Genomic DNA, 27,174 nt, shown 5'->3' on the forward strand with positions numbered 1-27,174 from the left:
GCCAATTACATGTGCAAATAATATTTATCAATGTTTAAACCGTATCAACAAGTGAACTCCAAGAAAACCTCCAATTTTCTAAAAAACACCAAGCTAAAGAGACATTTATGTTATCAACCTTATATATGATAAATATTTGAAGCTAATCATTTCTTTAAACCAAAGTAAGGACTTCTTTGTGAGATACAAAATGCCTCTCTGCATACCAGCAGGCCTTCTATGTATTCCAGATGTGCAGATCTGGCCAGGGTATGACCTTATCATGTAGGTGCCAGAAAACAGCAGCAGTCTGAATCCTTTCAAACACCACAGAAGAGCACACAACTCTTAAAATACTGCACCTGATGAAAGAATAATATATTGCCTTTGCTTTTGCATAAATAAAGTGCCACCTCTTTACAAATAACAGCTGTAGAGTATCTGCAAAATAAAAGGTGCATTAAAAACTCAAAATGGAGTCAAAATGGAGAGAGTTAATGCAAAGCAGAGGGGGGCTAATGCACAGACAGTTAAACATTAATAGTTTTCCTGATCTCTAAAGAGGCCAATTTCCAGCATTACCCATTACATTTTTTAAAAATACTATGATTTGTTTAGGAAAAGAAAACATTTTATCAGCCTCAATATAAAGATTTAAAGCCCTTCAGGTTTACAGGTAAATCTACAATGCATCATTAAAGGGTATTGCATTGTCTGAGGAAGTACGTGTTACATGTGGGCCATCTCCTTGTACAATCGTACACAAAACTAAAACAGGTAAAAGAAAGAGTCGGTAGCTGTGTACCTTTGCTATTTCATATATCAGCATTGGCAGAGTACTGCGAAAAAAGAAAGGACCTTTTCACCTGCAGATCCCTGGGACTCAAATAATCTATTCATCCACAATCCTTCTTCTCTGAAAGCACTGTGACACACTCAGACTTTAAACAAGGATGTATTATGCTTGGAATCACAGAATTAAAACATCCACTGATCTTTTTGAATTCTCTTTCAATATCATTCCTATATTTTGACTTAGTACGAGCAGTCAAAGAATAAATCCAATGATCATATCACAAAACTACTTACTTAATGTATGAAGTACTGCTGTTTTAAAGGTTGACAAGTCACAACTTCCAAATTAACAGTTGTAAATCACACTATAATTGCTCATTTACATTGTAATAGACATTCACAAGACATGGGATGTTCAAGTCTCATGTCTACATGAGTCCAATAAATCACATACATATGATTTATATATGAAAAATGAATGCAGTACAAAATGTATTCCTAAATTTGTATGCCCTTAGTATGCTATACTGTATATAACTTCAGTACACTTCTGAAAAGCAAGCATTTAATCCAGAATCCAAATAAGCAGAGCCATTAGAGTTTGGAAATACTGTATGTCTGTGCATTTAATACTCAAGGCAGAAACTCACAGATTTTTTTTAATACACAATAGGATTTAGTGAGAGAGTATACATTAAAAGTGGTACAAAGAAAATACCAAAAGCTTAAAAATTACTGAAACTGTGGCAAGGCCACGTGTAAAGTTAAATACAGAAAAGTGTTTATTTCCCCAAATATTTGGTTTTCAAAGAAAAACATTTTTTCCACATAAAACATGTCTGGATCTACATTTAAAACTAATTATTTTGCTTTTTGAACTACAACCAGTAGGTACTTGCTAAACAATATTACATTACCTAAAACTGTTCCCTACTGTGATAAGTGATTAATTTGTAATCCATTTTTAATGTAAAGGCCTTCATTACCTAAAATAATCAAACCATTATTTCTTAAATTTCCTGACTCACAAAATCCATCATGACTTGCAGACATCTGAATGCACCTAATATAACAAATTTCAGGACATCGGTACTTACTGTATGACTCAGACACAATTAAGAAACAAGCTTAGGCCCCCATAGTGGCCTGCTCTTTGAAGCCTTTAAAATAATAGGGAAGTGCAATGTAGACAAACACTAAATAACTGCTTAGCTCTCTATGTGGGATATTTGCAGTCTCTGGGTGTACAAGATTCTTAAAAATAGCATTCCCACAACAGCTTTCAGGTATACTATAAATCAGTCACTTTATCCTTCTTTACTAACTTTAACACTTTAAATCAACCCAAAACTATACTAAAATGTGCTCTGGGCTTCAGTGAGAACTAGGTCAGTATGGTGAAAGGGTATTTTTCAGTTTGTAACAGTTCATGCTTTAAGTCTGTCATACAGTATATAATTTTACTACATTTTGACACCAGTATCTTTCACATTGTTAGGATGCCTAATCCAATTTTGGGGAATAACTGGAAACTAAATATACAAATTCCATATACAGTAGATTATATATACTGTACTGTACTATAGAACCAGTTAAACTAGCATCAAGTATTTCTTAACTTTGGGAGAGTAGATGGATTCTCAGTGCCAGTTTCTTTTCCAATAGTTGAAGACTAAAAAAATTCAGAAGTTACGACAAAGGAAGGGATGTGAACTAGAGCTCGAAAAAAATAGCACTGATTATCACGCCCTCGAATCAAGTTTCGTGACAACAGTACTTTTCTGAGGATACAAAAATATGTGTACAATACATCGTGCCACTTAGACACAGCAGCTCTCCACACACATACCAAAGAATACATGAGTTAAAATAATAATTGAGTTCAATGAAAAAAATCAAATCAAATAGGATTTTAAGCAATATGTATAACAGCACATGTAAAATACATTGGCGATTTTACATTAAGCCAAAAGTAATCTCGGTGTAAAATTACTTAAAAGACAGACTCAAAGCAAAAAAATTCAACAATGAAACTTGAGATCCACATTAGGAGGAAAAGGATCATTAGGGGATCTTCAGTAGTACTTAAATATTTCATCCCCTTAAGTCATGAATATAGCTGACTGGCACCTCTCTTGAGGCTGCAGAATTCTTTACCAAACTGTGAGGCTGCAATCTTCAACCCTGTGGAATTCCACCCTGCTAACCGTGTCCACACACACCTAACGGACCACCAGTTCAAACAAAGGACTTCTTCTTGACAAATTTCTTAAAGCAGTTTTAAAGAGAACGCATTCTTTCTTTCGGGTACATCCACAGCATCGTAACTGCACGTTCAAAGCGTGCATTTAAGCGTTCATATAAAAATAGCAAGTTAAAAACCATATCGTTTTCCAAGAATTCACGACCGAATCGATCAAAAATCTTAACGGGAAAAAAAAGTTAAACAATTTACCTAAAATATGTTTAACTAAGTTCAATATTATTTACAGTTTTGTAGTCACAATAAGGAAACAAAATTACTCTTTGGAGTAACGCTAACTAATCCAATGTGTATTGATCCCATGTACATTTTATACTGTACATATGTGAACTAAGTATTGATTTTTTTTTTACACTGTAGGTTCAAACGTATATTGGCACTGCTTATACTGTGTTTATCGATAATGCTAGCTTGTACAGTATAGAACTGATTGATTTGTCCACTATAAATGTGAAGGAATAAATTATGGTTAAGGGAACATTGCAATTCTAAAAACATGGAATTCCATAATCATATGAGGTCAGGCAAAGCAAGTCATTTTTGTTGTCAGATTTGGTGCCTTCAGTTTACTGACAGTGCCTAAAACTTTCCCATAAGCTTTTTTTTCCCCTGCCATTTCTTACCTGCTCTGACATTTGCAGCCAGTAGAACGAAAGTAAAAGTGATGAATGTGGTTAAAGTGGAGTCCAACAGCCACCTTTTCGTTTTCCACCTTGTGGACCACCTTTGCATCTCCATGATCGGCGCCCACAACTGTGAACAAAACGGGGCGGCTTCAACTTATACGAATTTCAGTCCCTTCCACAATCCCAAATGTGATTTATCTGTTCTACAAAGCCATAAGTGAAAAGCAATGTTTTTTCTTCGCACAGCCACTCCAGGCCCCTCCGATCTTCCCTTCCCTGTGCCCTGCCTTCAGACTGAAGGTATTTGGGCTTTAATCAAAATGCAAAGACCATCCGATCCCCCTAAAGCCACACCGTCAGGAGGGCTGGGCAAGCACCGCAAACCAGACCCACGATCACAGCAAAATGACAAGGAAAAAAACCTCCAGTTAGCAAATCACCGGTCTTAAAATCTGCATTGGGATCCTCCCATCGGTTTTAGACCGCTTGCCAAGTCTCCCTCCTCTGCTTTCCAAAAAACTCCATCAATTTTCTTGGAGTAGTTTGGGAATGAAAGGAATGACAGGAGAGTGCGACAGTGAATAGCCATGTAAGCAGTCTATGGTGTTTGTCTATCTCCTGAATAAGCACGCAATGCCAGCTCCTTGTCCCGCATATTTGATCAGTTCGGTTGACCTAGGCATCTCCATGGGTATCTCCAAGAATGAAACGCAACTTCTTGACTTCACAGATGGAAACGATTGGCTATTAGCCGCGGTTGTGTGCAAGAGCCGTGCTGTCAAAGTAAGTCGAGCAATTGTTTTTAAAAAAAAACTTAAATGAGATCAAAATGCAGAAGGATTAAAGGACAGACGGAACGATATTGGAAGCTTTGAACAACAAAGTTAACTGCAGCGTGGTTATACCGTATTACTTTCAAAATATCGGCAGAAGGACTTTTCTTATACGTATTAAAATACATCTTCAAGTGATATTTAAATCATATGCACAAAATAAAAACTTCATTTTTTTCCTCCTAAATAGATTCCAGTCAGTATATTGCTTATTGTAGAATTCAATCATGGTTACAGTTGCTGGACTGGTGAGTCAAGAAATAACAGAAATTTGGCAAAACAGGAGACTAAATGGCTGCAGTGCAATTTGAACGTGCTGTACATATGAAAAAGGGAGGGAAGGGAATCCTCAAACAATGAGCAACCTCAGGGAATTCCCTCCTTCAGGAAACCTGTTGCAGTTCATCATTTGTACTGTAAGTTTGCAGTCAGATATGCCAGTAACATGATATATGTTAACAGGGTGAAGTTTGTTGTAGCTGGATTTATTATTTTCAGCTATTGAACAAATTTAAATTACGTTTAATTACAGTACGTTTAATTGACAGGGCTGGCTGTTTAGGGACTCTAGAAGAAAGCCTGCTGTAAGAAGCCTGAATTTTTTTTTTTAGATTGTCTGCTCATCACTGTTACTGTGTTACAGTTCATTCTTTGGGTAGTTTAATAAAGTTTGGGTATCCTGCCTTAAAATCCTTGTTTTCGTCTCAGCACCTCCAAATACTGCCATGATGTCACAGTGGGTGTAAGACACTGTTTGATAACACACCAGAAGGAAGAGGATGGTTTCCAAAACAGAGTAACTTTTAAAGTTCACATCGAGCTGAAGATTCAATCAATATGCAGAATCCAGAAGTTAGGCACATGGTAAACCATCAGCTGTTCAAGCACACTGAAAAAGACACCTCTTTAATGATCTGTCTGTACTTTACCTTTTCAGAATACAAACACTGGCAAGAAGGAAACTATTAGTGTCTGCAGAAGCTAAAGAGGAGCAGACCTCATCTTCTCACTGTGTAAGAACCTGCAGCAGGATATCAGCTCCAAGCTTCTGTGAGAGATGAGTTGATTACACCCAGAGTGAGAGACCCAGCAGCTGACCCAATGACTTATGAACTGCACAGAATGCCAGCAGAGGACCCAGCAGGCTATGTGGTACACTGAGAGATGGTCATACAGAGATGTACCACAGCAGCAAATGAGCAAGTCAAATGCCAAGAACATTTTCCAGCAGTGATTAAGTGGTGTCCGTGCCAGTGATATATTGCAGCAGGTCACGTGTCAGTGGCTCCTACCATTCCAAAGCAGCAGGACTAGTGTGCCCGAAATGGGAATCAACACTGTTCCCAAGTTTCACAGTGCCAGCCTCTCATTGAGAGGTTTGCGGGTGGATATATTGTATGGATTTGGGTTAGATTTTCATTGTCAGGAAATTCTACTAGGTCTGGAATTACTGTTATAGCTTGGTTAACTGAGAATTAGAGTTTACATAAAATATGTTGAGGTTTAAGCTTGGTTCTGACTTTGTGTTAAGACTTAAGATGTGATGAAATGGTTAAATAAATGCCATCTTATTTAGGTAAGGAGCCAGGGATAGGATTGAGGTAGGTTTTTCTGCTTTGCTTTCTAAGCAGGATTGAACTGCAGTTAGGTTTTATTTTATTGGATTTAACTTTCTATGAGGAAAGGTTAGTGTTTGGGTTCAGTTATGATGGATATACAGTATGAGGATAAATCAAACTATCCAAACTTAAACTAAGACCCAGTTTTTAAAAAGGTTAAGGCGAGACGTAGTTTATCAGAGAGGAGTGCTACAGGCATTAGTGTTGGGGTTGGACTAGCTAGGTCTGACATGTGAAATTATTGATCAATTGAAAAAAGGCAATTGCAATTTATCTTATATTAGAAATGTATTTCAATTTATTCATGGTCATTTCATTGTCGTTGTGATTCTTCGGCTTTATGCCTCGTGCAACTCCTGTGTTTAATTTTCCTTGGCATAGATATGACATGTTTTATAGAGAAACTCCAACAGTAATATTGGAACTCTCCTACAAAAATCAAATAAATATCATTATTTTTTTAACTCCTGCATTTGCTTACATTTCTGGGGGGTTGTGACACACAATTCTGAAAACATTACCAACAATGACTCCTTCTCTTTTAGAACATTTGTTGCCAGGCTGAGAAAAACTTTTTTTCACTGGCTCCTACTGTATGTTGAATGAGTACTGTAGGAAACCAGTATCTCTTGTAATGTAATTTTACATTTCAGGACACAGACAGGGAAGCCACTATTCAGCCTATCTAGGTCACTATATATAGTTGTTCTTAAAGCATGTCAAGTACCAAAATATAGCTTGACAGTATGGATCTTATAATTAATATGAACTGAATGCAAAACCACAAATATAATTTGTGGAGGCCAAAAAAAAAAGTTTTCAAATTCTTGAAAGCCCAGCTTTAGGGAGTCTGTACTTTTTGGATATACTTCCATGAGTCTGAAAATAATTTTAAAAATCATCATTGGCTCAGGAAAAAAGAACTACAGGTGGTAGCTATATAATTCAGTGCAATCTTTTAACTTTAATAATACTGTATTTTACAATGTAATGACAGAAGGTATATGTTTGTTAACTAAACCATTTTAAACTGTTTTTAGAACTGTGAAAATAAAGTGTTTCATGAAAATATTTCAATTTAGATGAAAAGCTGCTTGGTATGAAATGCTAGGACTACAAGAGTAAGCTGTAAACAAACGTTTATTTCTTTATGTTTTTATTTCTTCCTTATTTATCATCATATTGCAGTTTTGCTGATTTCCTGTGTTCTCCCAGGTCGCTTTCAGTCATACAAAATATATTGTTTTTCAAGAAAATGTTCTTTTTGAAAAGCTTTATCAATATTGAAAAGTATTGTAAAATACTTTACAATAAGCATGAAGAGGTGTCTGTACTGCATGTTTGAAAAAATGAACAAATAATAAAATTGTTGCTCATATTTGTAATATAAGTCACATCAATTCTGAAAATTAAATATTGCAAGATACTATGTATCTCCTATGATTTCTTCAGTGTTTAAGCTCCAAAGATTCCGCTTAACAAGAAAAAAGATTAGTTTGCTATGTAAATCAATAGCCATTAATTTTAAATTCAGGGAATAATGATCAGCATTTGATTACTTATTATTTTCTTAATATCTTACAATATATCATCAACAAAGGTATTGTTTTTTGGTTTATAAAACATAATGATACTATTGATTTTTGTCACTCTTCTCATTATTCTTTCGTCTGAATTCTATTCAAGACACAGCTGAATACAGTTGGAGCGAATCTGCTTCTGCTTAATAAAGTGTGTATAATTTAATTCCTTACAAGAAAAAACTCATAACCGGAAGAGGGAGTGTTGATGTCTTAGACATATATTTTCCTTGTACTCCTTAATTACATTTCAAAAATCGGTTCTGTCAGTCTGCTTCTAATTTAGTCAGCATCAGGGATATAACATAATGACAGTGGTTTAAAGTATTTTATGTTTGAAAGGTGATCTGAGTTTTTGTAAAATAAGGAATTGAGTGAGCCATCTTATTTTAAGTTGTTTACAGATTAATTTCCTTGTATATTGACAACCCAATATACTGTATCTTTAGAATATGCAAAATACACCTTAAAGGTCAAACTAAGTAGTTGTGCTTCAGTGTACTGTAAATGAACTTAGATGATACTGAAAGTTGTATTTCTAGATGGTCATAGTACCATTTTACTACTATTAAAAGTAGTCCTAATCAGAATGGCACACTCTGTTTTGTTCTTCTAAAAATTGTTAAATTCTTCTGACCTACGGAACTGTTTTCCTTTATATAAGTGAGTATAATAAGGGTGAAGAGGAAGTTATCAAACTATTTTTTCTTACTCACTTGAGCTCAGTGGGAGACTTCCAAGCCCTAAACCCTACAGTACAATTTGAAATCTTGCATTTCAAAACAAAGGAGTAGTGTTTAGGGCTCTGGAAGAGAGGGTTGTGGGTTCAAATCCCAGGTGGACAGTGCAGTTGTACTCTTCAGAAGGTACACTTTAATTGGTCCATTACTTTCCCTGCTGTGTAAATGCATACTCTCCAGGTTGTCGTTGTGAATAAGAATTTTATCTGAGGTGTCTTTTCTGGATTTACCACTACAGAAAAGTTTAAAATAACAAAATGCTTTCTGCTAAACCACTGTGGCCTTTATTCTATAGCCATCAGCCTCATTTACTGGATTATCAAGTCATTAACATTACAGTAAGAGCCTATACTAAGACAGTAGCTTTTATCCTCACTGAGGATGCCAGACCATCTCAGGATAAAGCCCCACATGAACCAAAAAGCATGCACTGAAGTTCAGCCAGCTCTGCAGTGAAATGTGGCAGATGAGCCACAGGAACAGCTATAAAAGGTTTTAGGAAACAGATTCGATTTCAAACAGAGCATACTGTATAACCGGATAAGCTAAATCTCTTTTACCAGGGATAGATGGCACTCCCGTTGCCAAAAAAAGTACCACAAAGGATAGTGGGCCACAGGTCAACAATATTACAAAGAGACTGCTTCTCCCATTGTGTTATGCCTCCTCCAAAAGAAAGTGCTAAAAACAATTTAACAATGCTCTAATTAACATTTGTACATCTGACATGACTTTTGAATAACATTTTCATCTACATGTAGCTACCAAATAAAGGAAACACCAACATTAAGAGTTTTAAAAGGAAGCTGGGCCACCAAAAGCAGACAGAGCAACCTCAATGCCCCTTGTGACAATGCTGACTGTGACAGCTATGGCATATGGTTTTCATCATTTTCATGCTCATCAAACCATTCAGTGACCACTCCTCCCTGTTGATAGAGGGATTATCATCCTGGAAGATTCCACTCCCCTAAGGATAGAAATGCTTCATCATAGGATGAACATGATCACTCAGAATGGCTTTAATTTTATTGGCATTTACCTTGCCCTGGAAGGGGTTGAATGGACCTAAACCATGCCAGGAAAATGCACCTCACATCATAACAGAGCAACCAGAAGCCATTGCCGTGGGAAACAAGCACTCAAGCCTATAGACTACTATTGGCACGGGCCAAATATACTTGTCTGCTTGGTGAGGACAGGGTGAAGGATGACTCATCTAACCATGTGACATTTTTCTACAGCTCGGTAAACCACTGCCTGTGTTCTCTGCACCACTTTAATTGTTAAAGTGATTTTTTAGGTGTAATAAGATTATCAATGTCTGTGAAGTTCTTGATGGGCTGTACTCGATGAAATGGCCTGTTTATGCCTAGATTGGTGTCAACTAAATCAGAGTTGCTCGTCTGTTTCGCCTTGCATCTTGAACCCATGCATGGACATCATGGTCCAGGAGTAAGCGCTTTCGCCCACAGTTGCCCCTAGTTGGTGATGTCTGTCCCTCAGACTTCCATCATCTTAGCCACTTTTCCACAATATCAGCCTGTTGAGCAGCCCTCATCACTGAAGCTCCTGCCAAATGTGCCCCAACAATCACCCCTCTCTCGAAGCCACTGAGATCTCTTCTTCTAGCCATGCTGCTAGCCGTGGTAGCCAGAATGGGCAACTGGGCAAACCCAGTTTTTATACATGACGCTAAGCATGATGGGATGTTACAATTGCTTAATTGATTCAGTAACCACACCTGTGTGGAAGCACCTGCTTTCAATCTACGTTGTGTTCCTCATTTACTCAAATGTTTTTTTTTTATTTTTGGAGTTACCAGTATTTCATTAGCACCACAGAATTAAATAAAAATTCCTTTTTTAGATGATCAGACTGTAGAGCATGACAAAGGACAAGCAGATACGCATATTCAGGGATACAAAATAATGCATCATTCACAGTAAAAATGATTTCAGAAATTCCTAACAAGACTAATCTGAAGTCCAGGTTGTAGACAAATACCTAAAACATAATGAAATAGTCTGTCAGTTTATACATACCTTTATCAACACAGCAATGTTCACACAGGGAACTACAACCGAAAAGGTTGGGGAACACAGAGTACATTTACCACAGGTCTACAAAAAGTGACAGACCTCCAGTTCATGGTGTTTCCTAAGACTGAAACCAAAATGAATTAGTATAATTTAACTGCCTTATCACAAGCAATAAAAAAGAAAGTGTTTGCTTTAATGTGGAGAAATTGGTCATCATGCATTTTTAGAAGTGCAACATAATCTAAGCATCAGTTTTTAAACAGGACAGATATGGTTTTGAAATTGCTGGTTTTTTTTTCAAAAAGATCATGCAAATTGTCTCTATTAAACTTTCAAGAGGGTGCAATTAGTAATACTAATTTCCTTTTACTAAGGTATACAGAAATAAAAGACTTGACAGATGAAGGCTGTCAAGCTGAAGGCTTAAAGTCAGTCACAACAATGTTCACTGTGTAAATCACCATTCAAGTTTGGCTTCATCCTAGCACAGATGAAAGTCACAATTATATGGGAAGGGTTGTATTTTAGTGCTAGAAAGTCATGTAAGCCAAAACTTAAATTTAAATGGTGGTCATACACTACACAACTGACACAAATGCAAAGAGCTTAGCATGAAAAATGCTTTGTCTTCAATTCTCTATAAAACTTCAGGTTTGTATTCCAGCTCTGAAGCTGAAACCATGTGATTATACAACCAGTATAGTATCTGCCAAACTGTAACACAACGTTATTGTATAATTATTCTATAATTGGTGTCCTTTGAAAAAATAAATTAAAGAGGCATTTTAGTAAACAAAAGCCAGCTTTCCAAAAAATGAAAGACAATATTTTCATTTTCTTTTGGAGTAATGCAGTTTTTAGTTTGAAGGAAACTACACCAGAGAGCTGTAGTTATCATGCAAAAACCACAGACTGACTTGATCTGTTGTACAGTAATATATACACATGTAGTATGCATTTTTGTTCTACTTTTGTGTATGATAATAATACCACATATATAATCACAATCCAGTCAACCCTAAACAATAACATTGGCGTTTCAGACTGATTTCAAATAAAACATGTTTTTATATGGTTTCTTCAAACTTGATAAGACTGTGTTTCATCACCCATAAGAAGGGAACCTAAAAAGTTGTCTAAAAATGTATATTGTCTTCTATTTTATGGGAATTTAGTAAGTGTAGAGTATTTTTGTTACCTGTACATAAACATTTGTCGGCCTCAAGCATATTTATAGTCAACTAGTAAACAACATATATATGAGCTACTGAAAGAGGCATCTCAAGCCTTAGGCCAAAAATACCTGTACGTCTGAAAATAACTTTTGGAAATGTTGCTTAGTGTATCTTAAGAGCATTTCCTTAAATAATGTGTAACAAACTGTGCAATTAGTCTTCACAGAAAGCATGCTTATTTTAGGTCTGTCAATAATGGTGAAGTACTGTATGTTAAAAGGGATATAAAAGATCAATAATTATGTTCTATATTCATTCTTAAAATGTAATCAAAGGTTCATCCAAACAATTCCTCTTTCAACAAAGAAAGTACATAAAAACACATTTTGAAGTTTTAAAGTTTAAATTGTTTACTCTCATCTAATCCCAAGTCACAGTCATGTTGCCTAAAAAATGTCATCCGATGAAAGCTGAGACCTGTGACATGATAACACAAGAATGGAACTATTGTATCTGGAAAATATTTTGAAGTGGCCAGAAATGTCAGTACAATGAACAAAGATTAACAATTGTGCTGTTTCTAAACCACCAGATTAGTGTTTTAAATGTGGAATATTCATTCTTCAAAATCCATAGTGAAAACCTTGTTCTTTTCAAAAATATTTTTTCACAAACAAGGAATTGCTTTTGGACCAGTATTCTGGTGTGTGTTATCAAACAATCAATGGGGGAACATACTAGTTTTCTAGTGTTTCTTTTCTTGAGATCCCTGGAGAACAAGATTACAATATCTGCTGCTTTCCTGTTATGTAGATGAATTAAACAAAAATGAGATCAGACAGTTCATCGTTAAATCAGATATTTGCTGTTGTTCCTAGTCTTTATATGACTGTGATGCTCACTTCAATAGCTGAGACCTTTGTTAAAAACTTTTTGTGGGCCAGTCCTAGCATAAAAGCCATGTTACTCTGTCTCTTCACAGGACTTCTGTTACTTATATTTGGTTTAGCATGTCTATCGAACGGTCACCTTTATTGTCAGACGGATTAGACACTTAGTTATTTAATATAAACCTAAACAGAGAATTTCCTGGACTTCACATTTACTCTTCAATCTAAATCCTAACTGCGCTGCACTGAACTGCTCTTGTTCAGGCTCCTAGATAGCCACAGCAGTAACTACTAGGGAATGTCCAGGAATCAGGTTTCATGCAGAGGCATGTTTTTATATTATTTCATCCATACATCACACAAGGGAAGTACATATAAATAACGAGAAAACTATGCTACTGTATGTTTCATAAGAATCTTCTATAGTCTTGAATGTTCCAATACAGTTGATTAGATGAAGATTCAACAAATCACTGTTATCAACAACTGCAATGAAGTTCACATAATTTTATACCAATAAGGTTAAAGATTAATGTAAGGTAAAGTTGCGACAACTGTGAGTATTTTTCATTGTTGAAGATTATATTAATCAAAACTTTTAGGTCACATTATAATTTTTGTTTTCTTATGAAGAAAAAAACAGATCCTAATTTAAAATAACTGTAAAGGTTTCATGAATATGACCCATATTCTAATATGCAAACATTCCTGTGGAAACTTTATGAAAGCTTTTGGGATTATTCCAACTCAAAAATGGTTTATCAAAAATGTTTAAGGGCTAGAGCTTTAAGGACTCCTAATTACATTTTTTCCTACGTATAAAGTTTTATTCTGGAAACTTATGTAGCTTAGAGATTTATTTTACAGACAAGAACAAAAATTTCATTTTCATAGTGCAAAAGTGGATACCTCAGCACTGCAATGAATCTCCCATACATTACAGACCTAGCAGAACAATTTTCATAATCAAAGGAATATCTACACTATACAATCCTTTATTGAATGAAATACCTACATAAACTCTCTCATTCAAAGATGTGAACAAAGGTTATTTTAATTTGCCAATTTTGTGCATGAACGTTTCTCATTAGAATAGAATACAATGGTTTCTTTTTATACAAATGCTTACATAAAGCCTTTATAGTTATTCCAACTTGATGGCTGCAGTCCTGGTTGATTCAATACACACTTGGCAAACACTGTAAGTCATTACATACTTATTTACAACAGATGATAAATTGAGCCTATTGATGTCAATATACAAGCGTTTCTGGAGAACACTACAAAATTAACTAGATATAACAGAACTTAGAAAAAACACTTTTTTTCCAAAATACATATATTCAAGTTGGATGACTATCATTCTGAAAGAGTCATAATAATCATTTAAACCAAAGTGTCTGAAAAACACATCAGAACATTGCTTATCCCAGTTAATAGTCATGAAAACATATAGTGTACCAGTAGTGAGCACCAAGGGGATTCTAACGAAGAAAACACAAAACACTGGATCTCACCATCTCTGGGCTGGAAAGGCTCAGATGCAAGAAAATCCCATTCACATCCTTGCCACATATTTAAGATAAGATAAGATAAGATCACTTTTTGGCCATATACAATTTTTGTATTAGGAATTTGTCTTTTCACATACCCCAACTTGCTCTCCATGAGACACACAGACACACAAATGGGGAGAGAAGCTTGGGGTCAGTATTGGGAATAGTATTCACAGGTCAGGGCTTTTCCTCATTGTGCTCAGCTAATGTACCATAAGAGACATTTTATACACAATACAATGTGTATGAAAATAATAACTCAATAATTAGTAGCCAACATTTAAATAATAAAATGTTATCTGAGTTTTGTTCATTAATGAGTGTGATTATTTGGGGAGGTGTTCATTTTGAGTTTCGTCAGCCACAAGGATCTACTGGCATCAGAAACATCAGCAAGATGCTTCATGTAGAAAGACGTTACTGACCTAAACGGAGATGGCTGATTTCTTGTCTTGCCACTGAGATACTGTATCTCCATAGATAACTGGAAACACCCAGTAAAATCAATTACATATTGAATCTGTAATCACTACTGGATATGCAATGACCTGCTGTTAAAAGTGTTCTCTAATATTTTGGTAAGACAATATACAATATGCATGTACAGTAGTATGTTTTTAGAATGAAATATATAATATATTATCTTTGCCTGGGACAACCATGGCTGTGGATGCTAATGCTAATTACTAATGCTGTGTGATATTTAAGATTTACTACATCTCAATCAAAAATACAATCTGTATGATTGTTATCAGTGGAAATTCTTCTTGTCTTCCTCCAGTGAATCTAAGAGAAGTGTATCACTATTATCCACACACAAACTGGTGACCTTTTAGAGAATCTGATTTCTCTGGGGAACACAGTTAACACAAAAGTTAACATTTCTTTCCAATTCACTCTAGTTTCAGATAGTGAAACCAGGAATTCTTCACAACTGGTAGCTCTTAGACCTGACTGGGTGGTACTAATTCATTCTTTTACAACCCTGAAAAAGCAAACTTCCTCCTAGTTATTCAAACAGGCTGTTTGTTACCACACATACAGAATGGTTTGGAAGTACAGTAAAATGACAAATGTTACTTGTCATTAGTACCAACAATAATAATATTAATATTCTTATATGTAGTATATATTATAATATATGGAGGCAACATGACAGCTGCATAATTTTAGCTTAAGAAGTTTGAACAACAGCAAATGTTTTGGTCTATATCTATAGAATGTCTATACAGACATTATTATTCTTCACACAGCTTGTAATCAGATCTAAATCTAACAGGACCAAATATGAAACTACCAAAGCTTCTTATTTTACTTCACATTGCATTTTAAAATGTAATATCTCTTTGTGGCTGTCTCTGATATTAACCTTGTTACGTTATTTTTCATGTTACCGATAGTACGCAATGATTCTTGCAAAATCTCGATTTTCTGTTTTGTTCCCTAAATTATGTTTGCCAAGATGAAATAAAGCTTAATCTAAATTGTCTTCTCAGGCCCAGTGTTTGTGCAAGTATGCTGTGATAAAAAATTAAATATTGAACTGATAAAAAGTACTGCTATTAAACTTATGCTTTGGAGTGAATCCCAGTTTCCTACCTCGATATTTAGACCTTATCCTAAATTCCAACTCCTGTGTGGCCACGTGAGAAAAACTCATTTTACAAGCAAACACAATCTCTTTGCTCGCTACCATCTGTCAGGCAATCTAAACCTGCAGGTCAGTGGGTAGAATATAAAGAACTCTTTATTAGATATGCAATGCATGAATGTCTATGGAAAATGAAAAAAAAAATCCAACTGTTGAATTAAAAAATATAATTTCTTCAGGACTATTTTCATAGGGCTCTGTATTCTGTTCATATCATATTAAATGCAATTTCATATTCCTTTATGTCAAAATGGCAAAATAATTTTCTTTAGTGCCTCCGTAAATTACGAATAATGAGATTGTAACAGTTTGTATAGTAGCTGAATAACATGATTGCCCTTTCAGTGGATGTTTTAACTCCCTGGAAATCTTTTATTTGACTTGTGGTCTTCCATGCAGTAAACCAGAACTGAAATTCTGGCTAAACGTTTTGTGCATTTCAAACAGATGTAGACATATTGTATTATAGATGTTTTATTCAGAGCTAAAAAGCAGTTGGCTCACAACTACCAATTTTTTTAAAGAAGATTAGCATTTACATAGCTTTAACATAATATACTGTACTTGCACGCATATCTGCATATAGATTAAATTACATGTAAAAAACAAGATTTAATTGTTCTATGGCATTGTAATGAATTGCAAATTAAGAGATTCATAAGCTTCTAATTAATTTTTGCTGTATTTTTTCTGTATACTGCAGATTCAAATTCCAATTCAAAACATCCCCAGAAACCTATATTTTAAAGTATTCCTGGCTTTCTTATTTGAATAAAATAAATTCTTCTATAACAGACATAGTATTTTGAACAATATGATTTCTGCATCTTGAATGGTACTTGAATAGACTACAAAAGTACTTTAATATTCTTTAAAAGAGGTAAGAGCTAATATGAAGTAAAGCATTTAGGCCTTGGTTTTCTGATTGTAAGACAATAGTTTTCTATTATAAACTTGCCTTTCTTTAGTAGTCCATAAGAATCCAGCTTCCAGCTTCAAACATCCATTACTAGAGACAAGCAGAAAACAGATACTTGAAAATGGAAACTGTACTATATTTGAAATTTAGTTTAATACAGTAGCTTGTTTATCCTGAATGGATAATCATGATGTGTGTACATCTGGTTGGCATGTGCTCTACAGAATATTGAAAAAAAGTTGTCAAACTGCTGCTTGCATCTGGTAAAATGACAGAAAATAATGTTTAATGAAATATATTAATTTACATGAACAGATACATGTAGTTGATGTCTACACGTGTTTATATAAATCCATATTTTGGTAATAATAAAACATCGGGTAAAATATATAAATGTTTCTTTTTCACCCATTTATTTGTTCACTACAGTTCAATATATACAGTACCAGTATATTGTAAGTATACATATATTAGGGCAAAACAAGGTAATGGTTTTCACAGTAAGACCATATCGTCAAATAAGTAATCAAAGTGTTCTTCTTCACAGCTGTATGTTCCATTGTAGAAAAAAAACAAAGTCGACAGAGCCCTGAGTACAAAGATAAAAGATTTTCATATCTTTCACATCTAGCTCACAGAAAATGTGTTTGATACTTAATTTGAAGCAGACCCGATGGACTATAAGGGCCTTCTGTGACTGTGGAGAGGAAAGAAACCTTTCTAAATCTGAAACACTAATGCTAGACATTCTGACTGCAAGACTTCAGACAGGAATGCACGTTTGTCTGGGCAAGCATATTATAGCTAAAGGCTATCTTATAGTTTTCTCACATAATGCACCAACCAATGGCCTATTACTATATTACTGTGGTTTAGTTTTCAGTTTTAAAATATATATATAATTTCAAACATTTAAAACTACAGATTACTCAATTTACTGTTTCTATTGATACAGAAAGATCAACCAAGAGGAGTCACTCTGTGGCTGTATGTTGCTTCATGTACTCTGTTTTAAAGCAGAGGAATATATTATTAATGTCTTCATCTTCTTTTAAAGAAACTTTAAGAGAAATGTTTACAGTATTTGAAATAATGACTGTTTTTCAATACTCATTCTATGTATTCTTGCTTTTACAGTTTTTACTGCCTGATGAATCGTGAGACATTAACATGCAATGCAATGTTTCAACTTAAAAACACAGGGAACCTGGATTTTCAGCTTAACTCTGCGTATTTTAGATGAAACCAGAGGTGCTATTGAAATCATCAGTTTCAATAAGAGCTCTGTTAAGTGTTTTACTAATCTTGACACTGGTGTTTCTAAATTTTGCTGTAATATTGATAGTTTTAAAGCCTTCTTAATAATAAATATTATTAATATAAAATAATAATTGAAAAAAGCCAGGGGGGAAATTTGGCGAGACCACCAGGACAATATCCCTATATTCTTGAGAAATGCCCTGGGATTTTTAAAGCTATATTTATATTTCGGGATTATAAAGAATCGGCATTGATGAGTGCATTTCAAACCACAATGAAAGTAAAATGTACACAGTAACGTGTAAAACCTCTGATTTACATCAGAAAACATACAAACTTTCCAGGAATGCACAGCGCCATATTGCTGTCATTGTCTGAGATTCAGAACGAAACGACAAAACTTAGTCATGAAGTGGCCCTATGACATTGTAACCAAGCAGGCTTGTGAATGCATCTCTTTGAATATTGCTCTCGGCTTCAAGACGTTTTTTCCAACAAATACTACCTACTTCTTAACTATGCATGCAAATCATGCTGGAATGTTTGCTGCACTATTTGTACTTAATTATCGCGAACTCTCGTTCTTGCCCGTGGTGAGACCAGCAATTTGCGAGAATATGGCGACTATACAGTACTTTCACATAGTTTACGATTTTGCGATTAATTAATTTATTTTGTTACCGAGATTTAATAACCGGTGTGAGAAATTGGGATTGCAGTGCCCCTTTAACGACCACAGAGAGTCGGGACTTAAATCTTACATCTCATTCGGAAGACGGCACCTTTTTCACAGCATAGTGTCCCTATCACTGTACTGGGGAATTAGGATCCACACATACCACAGGGTGAGCACTCCCTAATGGAACCACTAACACCTCTTGCAGCAGCAACTTTAGCTTCCAGGAGATCACACCTGCTTAGAGGGTGATATAGCTGCTGGCTTTCTTTAGTAAACCTATGTATCATCCTACATTCTAACATATCTAGCCCTCTGTGTTGATCAAATATAACAACACAACGTTTCGGCCATGGAGCCTTCTTCAGGTGTGAGCACACTGAAGAAGGCTCACACCTGAAGAAGGCTCCACGGCCGAAACGTTGTGTTTTCTTTCTTCTCTTTTCAGCATGGAATAAGCCTATTACTTGTTCCTTTGCAGCCTATGCCTGCTGACGCAGCTACCCACCTGAACCACTTTAGTTCATCATGACTGATAAAATAAAAAAACACTGATACACATGTGAAGGTTACAAATAAGGTACAGTATCATTCTAAAGGAAATCACAGCTATTGTCACATATTTAAAGTCAAAACAATTAAAATGCACTTCATACCATGTGAGGCACAATCAAACATCTCCATTTGCAATTCGGACTACCTTGTGTAGTACCATTTGCCTCAATGCAGTTAGAGTATATCCCTATATACTGTATACAATAGTATATAAAATGTTTACGATTTATTAATATCAATATAATGAATTACAAACTCAGTTTTATTCACAATATTTAAGTCTTTTTTTGTCTACCATCCTATGACAATAACCACAAATGAGAGTAAACGCATTTATTTTTGTTTGCAAAATGAATTTCTAAAATGAAAACAAAAATAAAGAGCTGTATATTTTACTTCTAGTTTATCCTTATTTTGTTTAACCTAGCATAATCTGTTTCTATACTATATCAGACCAGTCCAAAGTCAAGCAACCTGCCATTTTTTCAAACAGAGGATTACTGCAGATTTTATGTGCTTTTCTGTGGGTTTGCAATTCTTGGATCATAATTGCCTGAGGTGGTTTCCTTAATGAAGTGGCAGTATGCCAACTGGCAAACAATCTATAAACTTGTGTTTTTTGAAAAAGCTTTTCCTCTTTTAATGAGACCTAAAGTGTGTCAGTATACAACATGTATAAACAATAAATATTTTGTGCATTACTCATCCTGTGATTCACTTAATAACTAGTAATAAGAAACAGCGAATTATAGCTGCATAACAGAAAATTCCTCATGTAGAGCCTCATGTGGTAAAAATGTGCCTGTTGCTTTCTGACACCATGAGGCAGCTCAGTTTGCTTGGATAAAAGAAGAATATTGTTGCATAATGCTTTAAAAGGAAAATGCTTGGTTTTGGTTTTTCCAACTATTCTGATGGAAGATCAAAAGTTAGAAAATAAATAATACTTAAGTAAAAATTGTGGAAAATGTTACAGATTCTAGTTATGTCAAGATTCGGGTAAAAAAATAGTATTTCCATTTACTGAATGTTTCAAAACACAACAAGTATCAAAAATGAAAAGCAAACTTTAATGAAATATATATTGCTTCAATTAAATGTCTTCCTTTACAGCAGAAAGCGTATGAAACCCAGCCTTGTAGAATGTTGAAAAAATAAACGCAATTAGCAGAAACGATTATTTGTGTACAGTATGTGCACCCAGGATGTGGCAAATCAAGCCATTTTCTATTGGCTATTGGGGACCTGTTAGGTTAGAGTGTGTGTTATCATGGGAGTAATGGAGTATCAAGTAAAATTAACCCAGAGAGAACAGGAAATCTTCACATAGGCAGATGCTGAAACAGTTGTATTATTATTTATTTCAGGTGGGTAGCTGCTGTGAAGATTAAAGATTTCTCCAAGCCTATTGTTTCTCATTTCACCTCTGACAGTCATGATCACACTAATCTCTCTCAAAGATGGTTTTCCAAACTCCTACATCAGAAAGACTACAGAAACTAAAATTACCCTGCAGCTAGGATCACACCTTCCTCCTTCTCTCAACGACAGACTAATCATCTTCTAAATTCTCTCTATTCATTGTAGGTTTCATTTCACACCTCTCTCCACCTATCCTGACTTCACACTATCTGATTGGCCACTCTGTCTGTCCCCTGCTCCTGCCTCCCGCTCCTCCTCTCTCCCAGCTTTTGTTCTCCTATGCTACATTACCTTTGTTTACTGCCCTGACTTTCTCACACCCGAAGAAGGCTCCACAGCCGAAACGTTGTGTTTTCTTTCTTTTCATTTTCTTTTCTTCGCTTTTCAGCATGGAATAAACCTATTACTTTACTTGTTCCTTATTATTTATTTGCCTAGCAGACACCTTTTATCTTGGGCACTGCTTCCAACACACAGTCTACAATGCCTAAGCGATTAATTAGCAGAATGTTTGCAATAGTTGTTAGAATTATTTTCCAAACATCAAAACATGTGAAAGAAACTCACAAACTTCTTGAGCAATGGCCCAGGAATCATCCCTTGGGGAATACTTTCTTAACCATCCATCCATTTTCTAACCACTTATTCCAATTCAGGGTCACAGGGGAGCCAGAGCTTATCCCAGTAAGCAACAGGAGCAAGACAGGGTACACCTTGGAAGGGATGCCTGTCCATCTCAGGGCAGATACAGACACACATACACTCACATCAGGGACAATTTTCCCAGAAGCAGCCAATTAACATATATTAGTATATTTTTGGACTTTGGGAGGAAATCCGCACCAGGAGGAAACCCACACGAAAATGTGGAGAACAGAACTGTCCAGAGCTGAACCCAGGGCCCTACTGCTGCAAGGCAGCAGGGCTCACCACTACGCCACTGTGCTGCCCGGCACCTTTTTATGTTTTATCAAATTTATTTTACAGTTCTTCAACTGATTACAGATCATTTATGTCAAAACTATAATCTATATTGACAACAAAGGTTGGAAAATATCAATAATTAATCATTAGCATTACAGTGATAATGAATCTCTGAAAATGTACTCCAGCATAAAGTGTTTTATGGCCTTATTAGATTAAAAAACATGCTAGGACAGAATATTTGTTGCGGGATATTGTTTCAATTCTAGTGCATGGTACACATGAGATGAAGCTGAATGCCTACAACCAAGGGAAGTGCCAATATCCCACTACAGGCACTGCCTGGTTTGCCATAAAACATCCTTCCATCCATTCTTTTTCTAACTGCTTTATCCAATACAGGGTCACGGGGGGAGCCGGAGCCTATCCCAGCAAGCAGTGGGCACGAGACAGGAAACACCCTGGACAGGACTTCAGTCCATCACAGGGCATGCAGAGGCTCAAACATGCACACATTCACACCAGGGCCAGTTTTCCCAGAAGCCAATTAACTTGCCAGTAAGTCTCTGAACTGAAAGTGGAACACCAGGAGGAAACTCACACGCACCCAAGGAGAACATACAACCTCCATGCAGACACTGTAGCACCCCAGGAATTCAGCACCTGCACCCCATAAGAACATACAAATACTGTACATAAAGACTTCAATGTGGGGGGGGCACTTGGCCTATCCAAGAGTCTGCCCCAGTTTTTTCTTCAAGTATTCCAGAGAATCAGATTTAACAACCTGGTCATGGACGTTGTGACTGTAATATGATTATAATACAATGATTATTAAATCAATTAACAAAAATACTAAATACAGATCTAAAACAATTTAGTCAAAATGAGTGTGGGATTATATTATGCACAATGGGGTAGCTCTGCAAATATGGACTGTAGATGTCACTAGGAATACTTTTACATCTCTGAAACTTCTGTAGTCTGAAAGTAGTAATAAAGCATAGTCTTTTTTAAATGAGTATACCTATTTTTGTTAGATAATAGAGTGAGCAGGATACAACACAGTATTCTTAGGAAGTTAATTGCACCACACATATGACTGAAAACCACACGAAACAGTAAAATTCAAAGAAGAATTCCTACTAGGCATATAAATCACGTTTTGAGGTGGTATAGTTTTATAAATCCACATTCAGTTGTGTCAAAAATGGGCTCTGTAATCTGCACTACATGTTAAACATGATGTAACAAGCAGTAACAAATACCAAAATGCTCAATATTGTATCTGATAACTGGAAAACAACTGTTTTGAAAGGTAGATATTGAATCATGACTATTATATTATATCAATTTTCTTGACCCATGGTAACTCCATTTATTATATACTCCTTTTCAATCCTCAAGAATAACACACACACAATTGGCACATCTGGCCTTATCACATGACTTTTGAGCAATTATTTTCAGGTTCTAAAAGAATTCTGATTGATAGGGGAGTGTTAGCTACATAATGAGCAGTGATAGTTTGAAGGAAGAAACAGTTAAAATGTCAAAGAACATATTAATAGTTATATATTTTTTTCAAACAACAATAAGATGTTGCATAATTCAATAATTGATCTGTAAATCTCCATTCATAGAAGCATTTTAGTGATAAATCACAATGTAATTATTATGGACTATTTCTGGTTTAACACTTTATTATTTTCTTAGATGGTAACTGGTAATTTTCTGACTGCAGACACTTTTGTACCTGGAAAAGCACAGCTTCATCCTCTTTATTCTCTTTAAGTAAGCGCCCAAGGGAAAATCTATAGACTAAACAGGAAATCTAAGAAAGACTGTTCCCAGAGCCTACCACTTCTGGACAGACCTAAGGTGACTTGGACTATGGATATCTAGAAGTGAAAGCTGCCTAGATAAGGTCAGTAGTATGCATTAAAATTACACAATAAAACTTTTTTGAACAAACATGAAAGACTCATGTTTATTAAAGTTAATAAAACAGTTTAATGTGTAATTAAATAAATATAAGCATAACCAATTTAGTATTAAAATCTTTCATCTTCTACAATTTGAATATAAACCCTTACTAACAGAAATGTTATTGAAGTAAAATTGTTACCCAGTTTATTAAAGAAATCACAAACACAAAGGTAATTCAAAATAATCTATCTGGTATAATGAAACTTGTACTGTAAATGTTGATGGGAATTACCCAGTCCATAAGGAGGTGGACAACTCAACAGCTGCTTTGTTAATATATTGCTGGGAGATTCCCATGCTACTGTAAATTTAATAAGTCACTTTCTTGACTTGTAAGTCCTGAAACATCTGTGCATTAAAAGATAAAGAATAAAAATCTGTTCAATGTGTTTTTTATTTTTCATATTAAAAATATCACAGACGATGATGTTGTCTGAAATTATGTCACTAAGCCTTCAGACAAAATTTTCTGAAAAAGATTTGTTCAGTCCATTTCAAATGGTAGGATTTTGAAATCTATCAAAAATACAAAAGCAGATCTTTATTCCAAAATACACAGTTGGAATATCACAAGTTGATTAATTTGTAGCAGTCTCTATATAGATGTATTTTCCATGACACTATTCTTATATATTTTTTTTTCTGCAGGACTTGCATGGTTTGTAACTTTCCTGAACAGACCATTTAACATTTTCCTTGAAGTAAGTGATGAAGTACAGTTTTACTAAGCCCTATGTTTTTTTTTATTCTTGGACAGGAATCTGTTTAAATAAAATCTCATCCGCAAAGATAAAAAGGACAGTTACAAACACAACCTTTCTTAATCTAGCCTTGTACTGTATTCATTGCATAGTTTATTGTATTACGAAAAGACTATGAAAGAAAAACTATATGGCAGAATTAGACAAATGTGAAATCAGATCAAAAGTTAAATGGCTAAAATTGATTAATCTTTGTTTATGAAATCATTTAAGGACACAATAAAATTGAAGAATGTTTGGTATTTAAGAAGTAACAAGTAAGAAAGAGATGATTACAGGCATGGAGCATGAAGGTAACGTACAGTAGGAAAGGCATTAAGAGAAATATTGAAAGAAAAAAGGCCCATCCTAAATATGGTAGAACAATCAGCACTCTCTCTGGTCCCAGGTGAGGCATCTGAGCGAGGAGAAAACTTTTTCCTTTTTGTTCATCATTTTCAAAAAGGAACAGAAAGACTCCATACTGTATATGGTACACATACACAGGTTAATATAATATATATATTTTGAATGGGTCATTCATCTGTTGTTATTTGCAGCCAGATCAGACAAACCTGAGCAATAACTTGAGGAAAGCCTTGATTTTAACTATGGTTTCAACCACAACAAAATAAACAGTCCCTCTAATATGCATGTCTTGAAATTGTGACATATGTATTCTAAGATCACATATCAACTCCATTTATAGCAACATTTCTATTTTCGAACCTGATAAAATTGAATGTTACTACATGTAGAATTTACTCTGTTTATCCATGTATCTCTCAGTCTTATGGGAGTAAGCTAGTACTATAAAATGTATGTATCCAATTTATATCAAAAGAAAACTTAATTGGATACCTGCTTTATTCATTTCAGGGTCATGGTGGCCTGAAGCCTATACCTGGAAGCATTGGGCACGAGGCAGGATATACTATGGATGGGAAGCCAGTCTATAGCAGAGCGCACACAGACTCAGACACGCACAACAGGAATACAGGAATCCAAAAAGAATATTCAATAATCCAATTATCCTACCAGCATGCCTTTGGACTGTGAGAAGAAATCAAAGCATCTGGGAGAAGCCCACATGGACATGGTGAGAGCATGCCAACACAGATAGCATGCAGATAACAACCCAGGAATTAAACTCAGGGCCCCTGTTCTATGAGGCAGCAATGCTAACCATTGTGCCATTGTACTGAACCACTCTGTTATGCATAACAAAGTATATATTTAGTATATAGTATTATTAGTTCAATTCTCAATACTATAAATCAAAAAAAATAAAAAAAACACCTTGTCTTGACAAGTTGACATGAAATGCATAAAACAACGAGAATTGGAATATATTAATAATTAATTATAATTGCTTGCACTTATATAGCGCTTTTCTGGACACACTACTCAAAGCACTTTACAGGTAATGGGGATTCCCCTCCACCACCACCTATGTGCAGCATCCACCTGGATGATGCGATGGCAGCCATAGTGCGCCAGAATGCTCACCACACATCAGCTATCACTGGGGAGGAGAGTAGAGTAATGAAGCCAATTCATAGAGGGGGATTATTAGGAGGCCATGATTGGTAAGGGTCAATGGGAAATTTGGCCAGGATGCCGGGGTTACACCCCTACTCTTTTCGAGAAACACCCTGGGATTTTTAATGACCACATAGAGTCAGGACCTCGGTTTACGTCTCATCCGAAGGACGGTACCTGTTTTTACAATATAGTGTCACCGTCACTATACTGGGGAATTAGGACCCACATGGACTGCAGGGTGAGCACCCCCTGCTGGCCCCACTAACGCCTCTTCCAGAAGCAACCTTTGTTTTTCCCAGGAGGTCTCCCATCCAGGTACTGACCAGGCTCACATATTACTATTCCTTAAACCTGCCCTTTGAGTTTTTGAAAAGACTTGGGCTTCTACTATAACAATGTTGTTTCTTCTATACCCACTATTATATACCACACTATTTCTTTTGTGTCAGCCTGCAGGTTTCAAAACAGGGTAAACACAGTGCCTTGCAAAAACTGTTAAACATTCGGAGCATTCATGTTTTTTTTTCTTTAAAACAGTCATGGCACTTTGAAGTACCAATTATATTTCTTATACATACACAATGTATTCCATACATTCAAAGCAAAAAACAAAAGAAAGAAGTAAATAGATCATTTACATGAAAAAGTTGAAAAGTCATGAAGTATTCAGACTCGTTGCTGTGTCCACACACCTTAGCGAGCCACAGAATTACTTGAGTGCCCTCTTCCTGTGTGTAATAATAGTGGTTCTCATAATTTCAGAATAAAAAAGCCTGTCTCTGTAAAGTCCTTAATCAGTCAGCGATTTTCTAAGAGTTACAGAAATCAGTGACAGATGGCAGAAAATCGTTATGGGTCAACACTGAAAGAAAAATCTAAAATCCCACATGGGCTTTGCAACAAAGTCAACCTTAAGTCATACCGCTAAAATGTGGCAAAAGGCATTTTGGTCAGACAAGACAAAATTGAAACCTTTTGGCCTGCAGTACTGTATATCAAAAGCATTTCTTCTGATGCAAACCAATCATTTTGCTTCACGCAGTCAAACCCATCCATACTGTCAAGTATGGTGGTAACAGCATTATATTCTAATTCTGCTTTTCATCAGCAAGGATTTGGAAACTTGTCAAGATGGATGAGAGCATGGATGGAATGAAGTACTGGAAAATCTGAGAGGAAAACTTGCTTCAAACCTAAAACTGGGATGAAAATTAACCTTTCAATGGGGTTATGACCCAAAGCACAAGGCCAGAGCTACAATGGAGAAGTTTAAGAATAAGTAATGTACTGTACTTGGATGGCCCAGTCAAAATTCTGACTTAAATCCTATTGAGATTCTATGTGTGAAAAGACTTGAAAACCAGTTGCAGTTATTGATTCCCAAGCTGTTTCAGA

At 35.5% G+C, this 27,174-nt stretch overlaps 1 protein-coding gene across 9 annotated transcripts in view; it reads right to left on the reverse strand.

Annotated features, from left to right (window-relative positions):
• col11a1a (collagen, type XI, alpha 1a) overlaps positions 1-3,959 on the reverse strand; it is a 106,530-nt gene extending 102,571 nt beyond the window's left edge. For 5 of the 9 annotated variants that reach the window (XM_088927949.1, XM_088927944.1, XM_088927947.1 and 2 more), the window contains exon 1: positions 3,661-3,944. In XM_088927949.1, the coding sequence (XP_088784075.1) occupies positions 3,661-3,775 (115 nt within the window). In that variant the 5' untranslated portion in view covers positions 3,776-3,944. Of the gene's footprint in view, positions 1-3,660 lie in introns of all 9 variants that reach the window. The other 4 variants (XM_088927946.1, XM_088927943.1, XM_088927951.1 and 1 more) reach the window with 1 other exon arrangement.
• Positions 3,960-27,174: the final 23,215 nt, after the last annotated feature.

Source organism: Atractosteus spatula, chromosome 11, assembly GCF_055471065.1.
Source record: "Atractosteus spatula isolate fAtrSpa1 chromosome 11, fAtrSpa1.hap1, whole genome shotgun sequence".
Lineage (NCBI taxonomy): Eukaryota > Metazoa > Chordata > Actinopteri > Semionotiformes > Lepisosteidae > Atractosteus > Atractosteus spatula.